This window comes from Nicotiana tabacum, chromosome 22 (genome assembly GCF_000715075.1).
Source record: "Nicotiana tabacum cultivar K326 chromosome 22, ASM71507v2, whole genome shotgun sequence".
Taxonomy (NCBI): Eukaryota; Viridiplantae; Streptophyta; class Magnoliopsida; order Solanales; family Solanaceae; genus Nicotiana; species Nicotiana tabacum.
Window position 1 is genome coordinate 114,718,960 of NC_134101.1, and position 12,265 is coordinate 114,731,224.

At 38.3% G+C, this 12,265-nt stretch overlaps 1 protein-coding gene across 1 annotated transcript; it reads right to left on the reverse strand.

Moving 5' to 3' along the window:
• Positions 1-378: 378 nt before the first annotated feature.
• On the reverse strand, positions 379-5,453 carry LOC107780269 (uncharacterized). Its single transcript, XM_016600799.2, has 3 exons — positions 4,841-5,453; positions 4,056-4,683; positions 379-1,591 (listed from the first exon to the last, which is right to left on the reverse strand). The coding sequence occupies exons 1-3, from the start codon at positions 5,200-5,202 to the stop codon at positions 590-592; spliced, it is 1,992 nt and encodes a 663-aa protein (XP_016456285.2). The 5' UTR covers positions 5,203-5,453; the 3' UTR covers positions 379-589.
• Positions 5,454-12,265: the final 6,812 nt, after the last annotated feature.

Here is a 12,265-nt window from a genome sequence, read left to right on the forward strand (position 1 = left end):
ATACTATTAAATCACAATTTTTTTAAATTGTCATTATATATAAGTTAAAATTTTCTTTTCTTTTCTTTCTTTTTCTCTTTCTCCTAGTACTTTTTTTGTTAATCTTTGGTTAAAAACAGTGGACCAATGGCATGGGACAATGAACATAAACTATTTGATAAAAACCAGGTGCGGTGGATGGGGCTGCCTTAATCAGAGGTCTCGAGTTCGAGCCCCGAGTATGGAAAAATTTTTGGTAGGGAGTACTTCCCTTCGAATGAGGCCCTACGCGGCGCAAATCCGAATATAGTCGGACTTCAATGCGAGTACCGAGCACCGGATGAGAAATAGAAAAACTATTTGAGAAAAGACATATCAATGCGAGTACCGAGCACCGGATGAGAAATAGAAAAACTATTTGAGAAAAGACATATCTGTAACAAGGGTACAAATGCCAATAACATGTTACAGGACAAAAGAGTATGGAACATTGAAACTAAACTAAAAAGTAATCCCAAAATCAAAACCTAACACTTGAATACAATAATCTTAAATATACACTGCAAAATGACTAAACTAACATCAGTACTTTGATTCATCATAGTTTTTTTTACCTCCTTGACCGTTTCTTTGGCCGTTTTGAAGAATCATCCTTTTCACTATTTTCCCTTCCTCGCTTTTCCTGCACAGTTTCTTTTCCACCTCTCTTTGGCGGTCGACCTACAGTCCTCTTCGACGGACTACCTTCCTCCTTGCCTCCGCCTCCGCCACTGCCACCACTTCGCTTCACCGGAGTTTCTCTCCGTTCATCAACTTTTTTCTTTTGCTGCTCTCTTTTATTACCTTTAACAACAACATCCTCTGTAGGGTTCTTCAGTGTCTCCATCAATGTCCCTTTCGTCGGAGAATTCTTTTTTATTCTCTTCAAGAAGTCCGCTGCAGCTCCTCGTTTTTTAGCTTCTTCTTTCTTCTTCTCTGTTTTCGCTTCTTCCTTTTTGTCCGCGTTGGTATTGGTTTGCTTAGTATTCGTGGTTTGGTTGTTGTTGGATTGTGAAGCATTATTGTTTGGACGGCCTTTGTTGCTCCTCCTCATACTTCTTACCCCAGTAACAGGCTTTTCTTTCATACCCAACTTGATTGAACATTCTTCTTCATTTGAAGAAGTCTTTATGGGTGGCTTTGGATTCAGAGGAGGTTTACTATCATCTTGTTTTTCTGGCTTGATATTACCAGAAACTGCTGCTTTAGCTGAAATGGAGCTTCTCTTGCGGCAGACTACTATAGGAGCTGTAGACTTGTGTTTTGCAAGCAAAGAATCCGATCTCTCCAATTCGGGCTTGGGTTGGATCCTTAAGGGTCCGGGTCCAGGTGATGAATCCTTTTGTCGGGTTCTCTTCTTCTTTAATTCTTCCATGACAATGCCACGGAATTCATTAGCTGCAGTTGATTCTGGGGATGACTTAGGGAAGTAGACAATGGCATTGTTGAAGATGAGTAGGAGGTCCAAGTAGAATTTGGAGGGGCAAGAACAATAGGACCCGTCATCTATCCGGGCTTGAACCGTTTCAAGATCCATATGCCGTCGGATCATACTCTTGTACTTGTCCGTTTTCTGCATCGAAAGTAAAAGTGATGAACGGTTTAGATACAGCTTTTATTTATTTATAACACCACAGTCTGGAAATAATAAAATATGATAGGAAGGAAAATATATAGGAATAGTAGAAGTTAGCAAACTAAAGATTTCAATTTTTTTTTCCGTCATACTTCCCACCACTACGCCAAAGGAAGTGGGGTAGGGTTGACCTAAATTACGCATTCGCTCTAGTAGTGTAGTAACAAGAATTTCATCTCTTGAAAAAATAGGATGAGGACAAAACAATGTGTGTTTCACCTCCTACCCAATAACCATGCACGTTGCGTTGTTTCCCTAATCGCACAAACCGTAAGAAATTGTCCAAAATATCCTCCATCATTTAAATCTTTTCTTCAATCCAAGTGTAGCAAGCACACGGAGGCTTTTCAAAAACCTTTATCTAGATGATTCGGGGATGCTAGCTTAATTCCAAAGATTTTGTGGCATCTAAACATTATTAATTATGACTTGTTTCACGACATTTTGTTTACTAGAACTGTCACTGGTTTCAGTAATATCTTGAATCGGTTTTTCTTTACTGCTAAAAATATTTGCATGTGTAAATAGTTTGAGATGTCGTTTAATTACAATTTTTCATGAAGGCTTAAATTGTTAAACTTGTACTATGCGATCTCAATATTGCAATTAAACATACTATTATTTGTTTGATGAAGATTAAACATACTATTGTTTTAAAGACATACAAATTTATACAAATATAGAATATAATGATCCTAAAGAAATCATTTAACTTACGGTATAACAGGGAGTGAAAATCAATCTTGGACCATGCGATCTCACATAATTTAACCGTGGTGGCACTTAAAAGCAGAATGGTTAAAATGGGAAGTAGGTCAAAATAGGTCAAACAATGGAAAGAAGGAAGCAAGGCAAAGCCTGTATTGGGCTTCTGAATAGTGAATACCATCTTTAAAAGGCCCCTTATAATAATCATGGGCTGACCCATTGTATTCACTTGATCCCGATATTTTTTTAGAAAAATGTACAGACGCGGTAAAAATAATAATCGAAAAATATATAAAATTTATGTATTTTTGTATATATATAATCTTATATACAAAAATTTTACAAATTTTATATACTTTTCGGTTACCAAATATAAATAGTTTCTGGGTTAAAAGTAATAATACCCCTATCTTTTTCTTATTTTTTAAAGAAAGCCTAAGATTAAATTCTAGTGGCTCCAAGGTGCTATGCAATGGCAAGACACAAACAAGGCATTCTCGTTGGTGGGACCCATTCTCCATCCAAATACACCAATTTCCCGGATTTGTTCGGGTTGTAGATGGGACCTATCACCCTACCCTAATTTTCATAAAGTACAAATCTCGACATCCATGACGCTTCATATTTCTCTCCTCCCCCTATTTACCTACCAAATTTTACTGCCAAGGTTTCGTTCTTTTACGAGAAGAATTTGGCCGCATACATTATTTATTAAAATAATACTAGTAGAGTTTACTTTTTTACTTCATTAATGGTGCAAAAGGTTTGCGCAATTAGATTACTTAAAAATCACATACAAGAAAAAGAATTTTTTTATTAATATGTATGAAACCTCTTTTTTAGAAAAGATTGTTTGATATCAAATCACATTTAAGTAAAGCTCTTGACACTGTCAAACCACACTGAGCATATAGAACTGTTTACGATGCCGGTTAATAAAATAATATATTTTAAATTATCTACCTTAATAACTGAAGTAAGTTTTAGACGAGTATATTGTCACAAATTGACGGACCCAAACAAGGTACCCTTTTAGTGAAACCCAAACCCAAGATAGCAGAACTTGTAAATCTGCTAAAATACAAGTTTTTTATGACTAGAAAATAAGGGGTATTTAGGTAGCCTATTTAAGAATCTAAAGTTAGGAGGGCTGCAAAATAATATTTCCTCTTTTGCATGAACGCAATTAGATCGATTACAGAAACTCCTATTCTTTTGAGACAAGTAAGAATAATCAACAATTTTCCTCGACTGACACATGTAGACAACATATGAGAGACGAGTCCAATTATTGATTTTCCTATGCATGCAAATGAAATATGAATCTAAAGATGGAAGGATCATAATAATTTTAGGTAGAAAAAGAAAATTTAGGCAACTAACATGTGAAGACTGAAGACCACGTACACGTCATATATATTGAAGCCACTACTCTGTTATGTTTTATCCACTTTTCTTTTTTACTAGGAGCATTATCATCTTCTTCTTTTTAAAATTTCCTCTTCATCAATTTTTGCATGTAAATTCTTTTAAATGAATCTCACCCGTCCAATATTTGTTGATAAATAAATTACCTCATTTTCCAATCTGTTTTATTCTTTTCATTTTTTTAAAGTGGTACAAACGGTCAAAATCCGATCACCAAATGGTTGTAGGCCAACCAATTTGAAAATGCGAAGTAGAGAATCATTACCTGGCTATCTAGCCGGCGCTTGAACATAGAGCCGCGCTTGTGCGACCTGATAATATCTAAAAACTCAATTAGCGGCTCTGACTTCGCCGCACCCTCCCCTTTACTAAGTCCCACGGCGGGAGAACCCGTCTCCACCGCATCTCCACAGCTTCTACCACCGTCGCCACCGCGCTGCCGCTTTTTCTTCGTTAAAGTCGCCGTGCTCTGCACGTCACTGTTTTCCTTAGTCTCTTCCTTCGACTCGCCCGACTCGCGACTTATTTTCTTTTCCTCGTGTCTATCTGAACTACTACCGTTATACGAGTCCTCTTCACTTACCGGTTTAGCTTCCTGAACCGGTCTAAATTCACCCGTCTCGACCGGTTCCGGTTCGTTTTTAACACCGATTTCTCTGTTCTCCGTCGAATTAGACTCGTTGAATGACCGGTTTTCGCGGTCTGACTCCTCGCTGGACACAGCCTTTCCGGTGGACTCCTCCGGTTTTCCATCGGCACCGCTGTTTTTGTCGTTTTGCGATCTCTCTTCCTTTACATCCTCCAGATCTGGTTTCTGGCCATCGTCTGAACTCTCCTCCTTCAAGCTCTGCTCTCTCTCTTCCTCCATCTTCTTCACTTTCAACTGCAAGGACCTGTTCATATCACATCAGAGATCAAAATCTCTCAGATCCAAATACTCTATTTTTTTTCCACGTAAAAAAAATAATAATTCTCTCATACACCGAAAAAAAATTAAAATTTTAAAAAATAGAAACTAAAAAAAGGACACAAGGAAACAGAGAGATTTACTGGATCGAAAGATCGTAGCGTTGGACCTCTTGTTTAAGCTCAGCAACACGGAGTTGTCTCAACTCTTCTATCCAAGGAATCGTTACATCTCCGTCACCATCGAGTCCGTCGTCAATAACGTCGTTGAATTGTTCATCGTGATAACTGTTGTTTTTATTGATGAAGCGGCGGCGGAGGTCACGGTATTTATCCTTACAAATTTGAGCGGTCAATAGGGCGGGTAAAGAGCTACGGCTTTGGAGTTCCATGGCGACAGATTCCCAGTCATTGAGACCATGCCTTTTCACTGCAAAGGCTAACAAAAGTTCCTCCCATGTACTCCATGTCGTCTTCTTTTTCGTTGTGCCCGACTCTTTTTCCATGTTCCTTTATTTACACATAGACATACACAAATATATATCTATATATACACACAAAACATAAATATATATAGTTTTAATCACAGCACAGCATGTTGAGTCGAATGGAATAACTTAGCTAGGGTTTGATTAGGTATTCTGCTTTTTTGGTTAAGTTTCGTCTTCTTCGTCTAGATTAATATACGTCTTTTATTTTTATCCTTTTTGGTGCTCCCGTTTTATTGTACTAGAGTCTGTGTGGGTATTTGAACGGGTTGAAGAATTGAGGACTTTGGGCATTTATAGGTGTGGCCATGGGCCTGATCTGAAGCACGCGATTGATCTGTGGATTGACTCTTTTGTCCTTTAATTTAAGTCAGATTTTCTTTGCTTGACCTTCCTTCAAATCGTTTCGGAAGTGGTAGCACGTGCTAGTTGCGGAATTCGTTTTACTACTTTCGCGCTTTATTTATCGTGTAAATAAACTTTAATAAAATAATCTTAAATTTTTTTTCTTTTTCTTTTTTGTTAAAGGAAAAACAATACTAGTTGTGCTTTAAATAGGACTGGGTAGTCCAATTTTAAAGACTACCCATCACCTCTACATCTTAGACTACCGAATTTATATTGCCATTTATTTCAATTTAATATATATAATTGAATAAATGGCAATATCAATTTGTATGATATTTAGTTTTGACCAAGGTTTTGGTGTTATTCGAGTGACAATGTGAAGAAGTAGAATTACATTTTGAAGGAGAGAATTCTAGAGACAACACAAAAAACATTCTTTGAATACTGCCAAATTAAACAGCTAATACAATTTTCACGATAATCTTCAATAGATTTTCATGAAAAACGCTACTTCAGCATAACTGCAACTTCATTATGATATTCGTCTCTCTCGATATTTACAATAAAATTACATCGGCTCGTGTGGTAGCTGCTAACTTCAAAATCAACGTTAAAATCATCCTCTTCTTTATAGGTTCTCCCTATTTGGAAAAAAACTCATACAAAAATTGCTAAAGTACATAACTTGAAACATTTTTTCATCAATTTTACAAGGGAGACTATGATGGGGAGTAATCACTTGTGTTAATATGTTATAATCTTTACACAAGTAGCCAACCATTTTCATTATTTACTTTTTCTAGTCATATACATTGATTATATATGATTTGACACTTGTTAAACATAAATTTTATATATATATATATAGTACTTCCGCCGACTATTTTTAGTTTAAACGATTGAGTAAACGACTAATTGGGTTAATTCTTCTAATCTTCACTTGTGTAATTTTCCTGAAGGTTGATAACCCTATTTATTTTTGTCAGATCTAATAAATGTTAATTACTCTTTTCATTCTTATCTGTTATTGAGATTTTTACACACCTATCAAATAATTGATTTAATACTATTAATCAAAAGAATTATGTGACTAAATTACTCTTATTTGTTTCCTAAATTGAATAATTATTAATATGCCTTTTTATAGTAGTAATTCAGGGAAGTCAGACCATATTATATGTCGTTTTAAATAAAATGTACACAATATTAAATATCTTAATTATAAAAATATTTGTCTAGACTACCTTTATCTCTTTTTAAATATTTCATTTTATTGAAACTCCCATAAGAGTAAATATGTAAGTAAGAAAATAAAAATGAGTTCTTGATCTTTTAAAACTTCATATCAAATTCAACTAGCCAATCAAAAGTGAAAAAAAATCTCCAATTCTCCACTTTTTCAAATAATATGTTTGAATACAAAATGAGGAATGAAATTATTATGCTAAAATAATAAATTGAAACACTTGAAATAAAAATAAAAAGTGGAGACGCAATTAAATGACATTAAAAAGGAAAAGAAAAAATGGGCACTTCAATGAAATCATGTAAAAAAGAATGAGAAAAAATTAAAAAGGTGCCAATTCAATCAAATCAAGTAAAATTAAAAAAAATAGAAAAACCAATAAAGTGGGCTACTCTATTTAAGTAAAGTAAAAACGAAAAAAAATATAAGTAAAAATCAAGTACAAAAAATATAATAACAATAACGATCCAGTAAAATCTCACAAAATGGGACATAGTGTATACGCAGACCTTATCCCTTCCCCGATGGGGCAGAGAGGATGTTTCCGATAGACCCTCGGCTCAGGAAGACGGATAAAAAACCAAGAAGAGATAATATAGCAGTATCGTCAATAAACCATAGAAATGGTAACAACATCATAAAGACCATAAAATAGATGACATGCAATAACAATAACCAGTAATTAAGGCCCGAAGCTAATAAAAAACGAAAATGATAGCGTGGGCACAACATTAACCACTAGCCGTCTAAGATCAACCCTATCAAACAAGCCTCACCCCCGGTACGAAGTAAAAAAAAGCTCGACTACCTCCTAGCCTATAACCCTAATGCTCGACCTCCACACTTTCCTATCAAGGGCCATGTACTCGAAAATCTGCAAGGTACCATGTCCTGCCTGATCACCTCTCCCCAATACTTCTTAGGCTGCCCTCTACCTCTTCTCGTATCCATCAAAGCCAACCGCTCGCACCTCCTCACCGAAGCATTAAGGCTTCTCCTCCGCACATGCCCGAACCATCTGAACCTACTTCCTGCATCTTGTCATCCATAGGGATCACACCCATCTTCTCCCGAATATCTTCATTCCTAATCTTATCCATCCTAGTGTGCCCGCACATCTACCTCAACATCCTCATCTCTGCTACATTCATCTTCTGGATATGAGAGTTCTTAACCGGCCAACACTCTGCTCCAAAATGTTAACCCAACATGTCCTATTAAATGTGAGCCACTGTCACAACTCAAAATCTCACATGTCGTGATGGCGGCTATCACAATAATAGGCAAGCCGATAATTCACAAATAACCACGCAACTTTCAATTTAAAACATACTGAAATAAGTTTAAATAGTAAAAATCACATAAATAATTGATAAGAAAATACCGCTAATCAATATAAAATCCCCTAAAATTCGTGTGTCACTGAGTACGTGAGCATCTAAATGACAACACAATCTGACTGCTAAGACAACTATCTACAAAGATAGAACAGTAAAAAAACTAAAAAGAGGAGAGTCGAGGTCTGTGAATGCCAAGGCAGCAACCTCAAAAGTCTCCAAGCAACTGAAGCTCCATAGCTGGCAACCGCCGTGTCCAGAAGTACATAGATTTGCACATGAAGTGCAGATTGTAGTATGAGTACAATCGATCTAATGTACTCAATAAGTAATAGGACTAACCTTGGGCTGAAAACAGTAACGAGCTGAGAAAGGTACAATCCAAGTCCAGATTATAATAGTACAAATATGACAAGAAAAATGACAGTAATATCTCAGAGAAAGCTCATAATCAGTTGGTACATGATATAAGAATGTAGACATGCTTTTAAGTTAACATTTTAAGCTCAATACGGATAAAATATGCCAAGTACGATAGATATGAGGAATGCTACATCTCTATATCTATATGTAAATGTGCATGTCACATGTAATGCATCACAGTGATGGCCTCACGTACTCTCACTCTCAGAGTACTCAATCTGACTATCCCAACTCTCACTCATTACACTCAGTCACTCAGCACTATACGGTACATGTGCTCACTACTGGTATGTCAGGCTCCAGAGGGCCAAATATTGCCCAAGTGCTAATAAACCTGCTGCAGCCCGCGGCCTGATCCCATCATGAATCAATAATACCTGCTACGGCGTGCAACCCAATTCAATCATAAGTTAATAATGATCGCTGAGGCGTGAAACCCGATCCCTTCATGAATCAATAAAACTTACTCCGGCGCGCGACCTGATCCCATAAATATAACTCATAATTAGGCTCACGACCTCACTCCGTCATCAATCGCTCCAGTCTCTCAAGATCACAACACTCGTGCTAATCAACACAAACCAATAATTTATGATGTCACAATAAATGATAACAGAGGCTAAGATATGATATGCAAATGACGAATGCAACTGAGTACATAATTACAATTTATAACACTTATTCCAACGAAACTGCACATGTGGCCAAGAATATAACATCTGCAAAACCGCTTCTGCGGTTGCACGTCTGCTTCTGCGAAGAATAGTAGACACCCGACCATCCGCACCTGCGGTCCCCTCTTCGCACCTGCAGGGCCGCTTTTCTGGATTCCCCTTCGCTTCTGCGACTCCAATGCCTCTTGTCCACTTTCACTTTTGCTACCTTCATGAGCAGAAGCGCATCCTCTTCTGCGTGCTTCCTTCCGTACCTGTGCCCCCAGGCCTCTTCTCTAGGACTCGCACCTGCGCATCCTAACTCTCTTGTGTCTACGACCAAACTCCTCGCAGGTGCGATTGCACCAGACCTGGTGCACTTCAGCAATTTTCCCAAGTCCAAACACATTCAGATTTCAACCTGAATCTCCCCTGAGGTCCCGCGGAACCCATCCAAACATACCAACACATCTCAAAACATCATACGAAGTTATTCGAGGCCTCAAGTCACATCAAAAAACATCAAAACACGAATCACATCCCAATTCAAGCCTAATAAAACTAATGGATTTCCAACTCCTACAATCGATGCCGAAACCTATCAAACCAACTCCGATTTACCTCAAAATTTGCACACAAGTCATAAATGATACAACGGACCTATTCCAACTTCTAGAACCAAAATTCGTGCCCGAAAACTACAAAATCAGCTCTCGGTCAAACTTCTCAACTCTCCTAACTTCAACTTTTCCAACTTTAATCAATTCAAGCCAAACTCATCTAGAACCTCCAAATCAATATCAGGACACACTTCTAAGTCCAAAATAACCCTACAGAGCTATCAGAACCATCAAAACTCTATTCCAGAGTCAATTACACATAAGTCAACAACCGATCAACTCTTCTAACTATGGCTTCCAACCTTGGGACTAAGTGTCCCAACTCATTTCGAACCATCCAAAACTAAATCAACCACCCCGAAAAGTGATATAACAACAAATGAGCATGGAATAAGCAATAAATGGGGAATAATCACCTGTCGGGTTGTTACATTCTCCCCCTCTTAGACAAACGTTCATCCTCGAACGGGTCTAGAATCATACGTGGAGTATCAAATAGGTGTGAATATCTACTCCGCATCTTCGCTCGGTCTTCCAAGTAGCCTCCTCGACTGGCTGACCTCTCCACTGCACCTTCACTGAGGCTATATTCTTTTACCTCAATTATCGAACCTGCCGATCCATAATGGCCACCGACTGCATATCATAAGTCAAATCATAATCTAATAGAACCGTGCTAAAGTCTATCACGTGAGACTGATCATCGTAATACTTCCGGATCATGGAGTCATGAAATAGTGGATGAACACTCGATCGACCGGGTGGCAATGCAAGCTTGTAAGCCACCTCCCAAATCCTCTCAAGCACCTCAAACGGGCCAATATACCGAGGGATCAACTTGCCTTTCTTCCCTAACCTCATAAAACCCTTCATGGATGAAACGCTGAGCAATACCTTCTCTCCCACCATGTAAGCAACATCATAATCCTTCCGGTCGACATAACTCTTATATATACTTTGCTGTGCGAAGCCGATCATGAATCAACTTAACCCTGTCCAAAGCATCCTGAACCAAGTCAGTACCCAATAACATAGCCTCACCCGTCTCAAATCAACCAACTGGAGACCGATAGTGTCTCCCATACAAAGTCTCATATGGAGCCATCTGAATACTCGACTGGTAGCTGCTGTTGTAGGAAAACTCTACAAACGATAGAAACGTATCCAAAGAACCTCCAAAATCCATGGCACATGCACATAGAATATCATTTAATATATGAATAGTGCGCTCGGGCTGTCCATCCATCTGAGGGTAGAATATTGTACTCAACCCGTGTGCCTAACTCTCTCTACACCGCTTTCTAAAACTACAATGTGAACTATGTGCCCCGATCTGAATTAATGGATACCGGCACACTATGAAGGCGAACAATCTCGCGAATATAGATCTCAGCTAACCGCTCCGGAGAATAGGTAGTCCTAACTAGAATGAAATGCACGGACTTAGTCAACTGGTTCGCAATCACTCAAATAGCATCAAACTTCTTCAAATCCCGTGGGAGCGCAACTACAAAGTACTTCGTGATACGCTCCCATTTCCACTCTGGAATATCAAGCATCTAAAGTAAATCATCCAGCCTCTTATGCCATACTTCACCTACTGACAATTCAAGCACCGAGCTATAAACTCCACTATATCTTTCTTCTTCATCCTCTACTAATAGTGTTGCCTCAAGCCCTGATATATCTTTGTAGCACCCGGATGAATGGAATACCACAAATTGTGGGCCTCCTCAAGAATCAATGCACGTAACCCATCTGCATTGGGCACACAAATCTGGCCCTACATATGCAACACCCCATCATCCCCAATAGAAACCTCCATGGAATCATCGTGTTGAACCGTGTCCTTAAGGACAACCAAATGGGGTCGTCATACTGACACTCTCTGATACAATCATATAAGGAAGACCGAGAAACCACACAAGCTAGAACCCACTAGGCTATGAAATATCTAACCTCACGAACTGATTGGCTAAGGCCTGAACATATGATGCAATCGATCTCTCACCAATATGAATAAATACAAGGCTATCCCTACCAATCGCCTTTTTACTCAAGGCATCGGCCACCATATTGGCCTTTTCGGAATGATACAAAATGGTGATATCATAGTCCATTAGTAGCTCCAAACATCTCTGCTACCTCAAATTTAGATCCTTTTTCTTGAACAAGTGCCGGAGACTCTGATGATTTGTAAATACCTCATAAGACAAATCGTAGGGATAATGCCTCCAAATCTTCAATGTATGAATGATGGCTGCCAACTAAAAATCATGAACATGGTAGTTATTTCATGGGGCTTCAATTGGCGTGAATCATAAGCAATCACTCCACCCTCCTACATCAAGACAGACACAATACCAATCCAAGAAGCATCACAATACACTGTATAAGAACCTGATGCTGAAGGAAAGACTAGAACTGGAGTTGCGGTCAACGCAGTCTTGAGCT

Bases quoted from the DNA above. Each gene is read 5' to 3' on its own strand.
- LOC107780269 (XM_016600799.2), bottom strand. From the start codon at position 5,202: ATGGAAAAAGAGTCGGGCACAACGAAAAAGAAGACGACATGGAGTACA. The intron at 4,684-4,840 runs GTAAATCTCTCT...TGATATGAACAG, and splicing joins CGCTACGATCTTTCGATCCA to GTCCTTGCAGTTGAAAGTGA. The intron at 1,592-4,055 runs GTAATGATTCTC...CTTTCGATGCAG, and splicing joins AGCGCCGGCTAGATAGCCAG to AAAACGGACAAGTACAAGAG.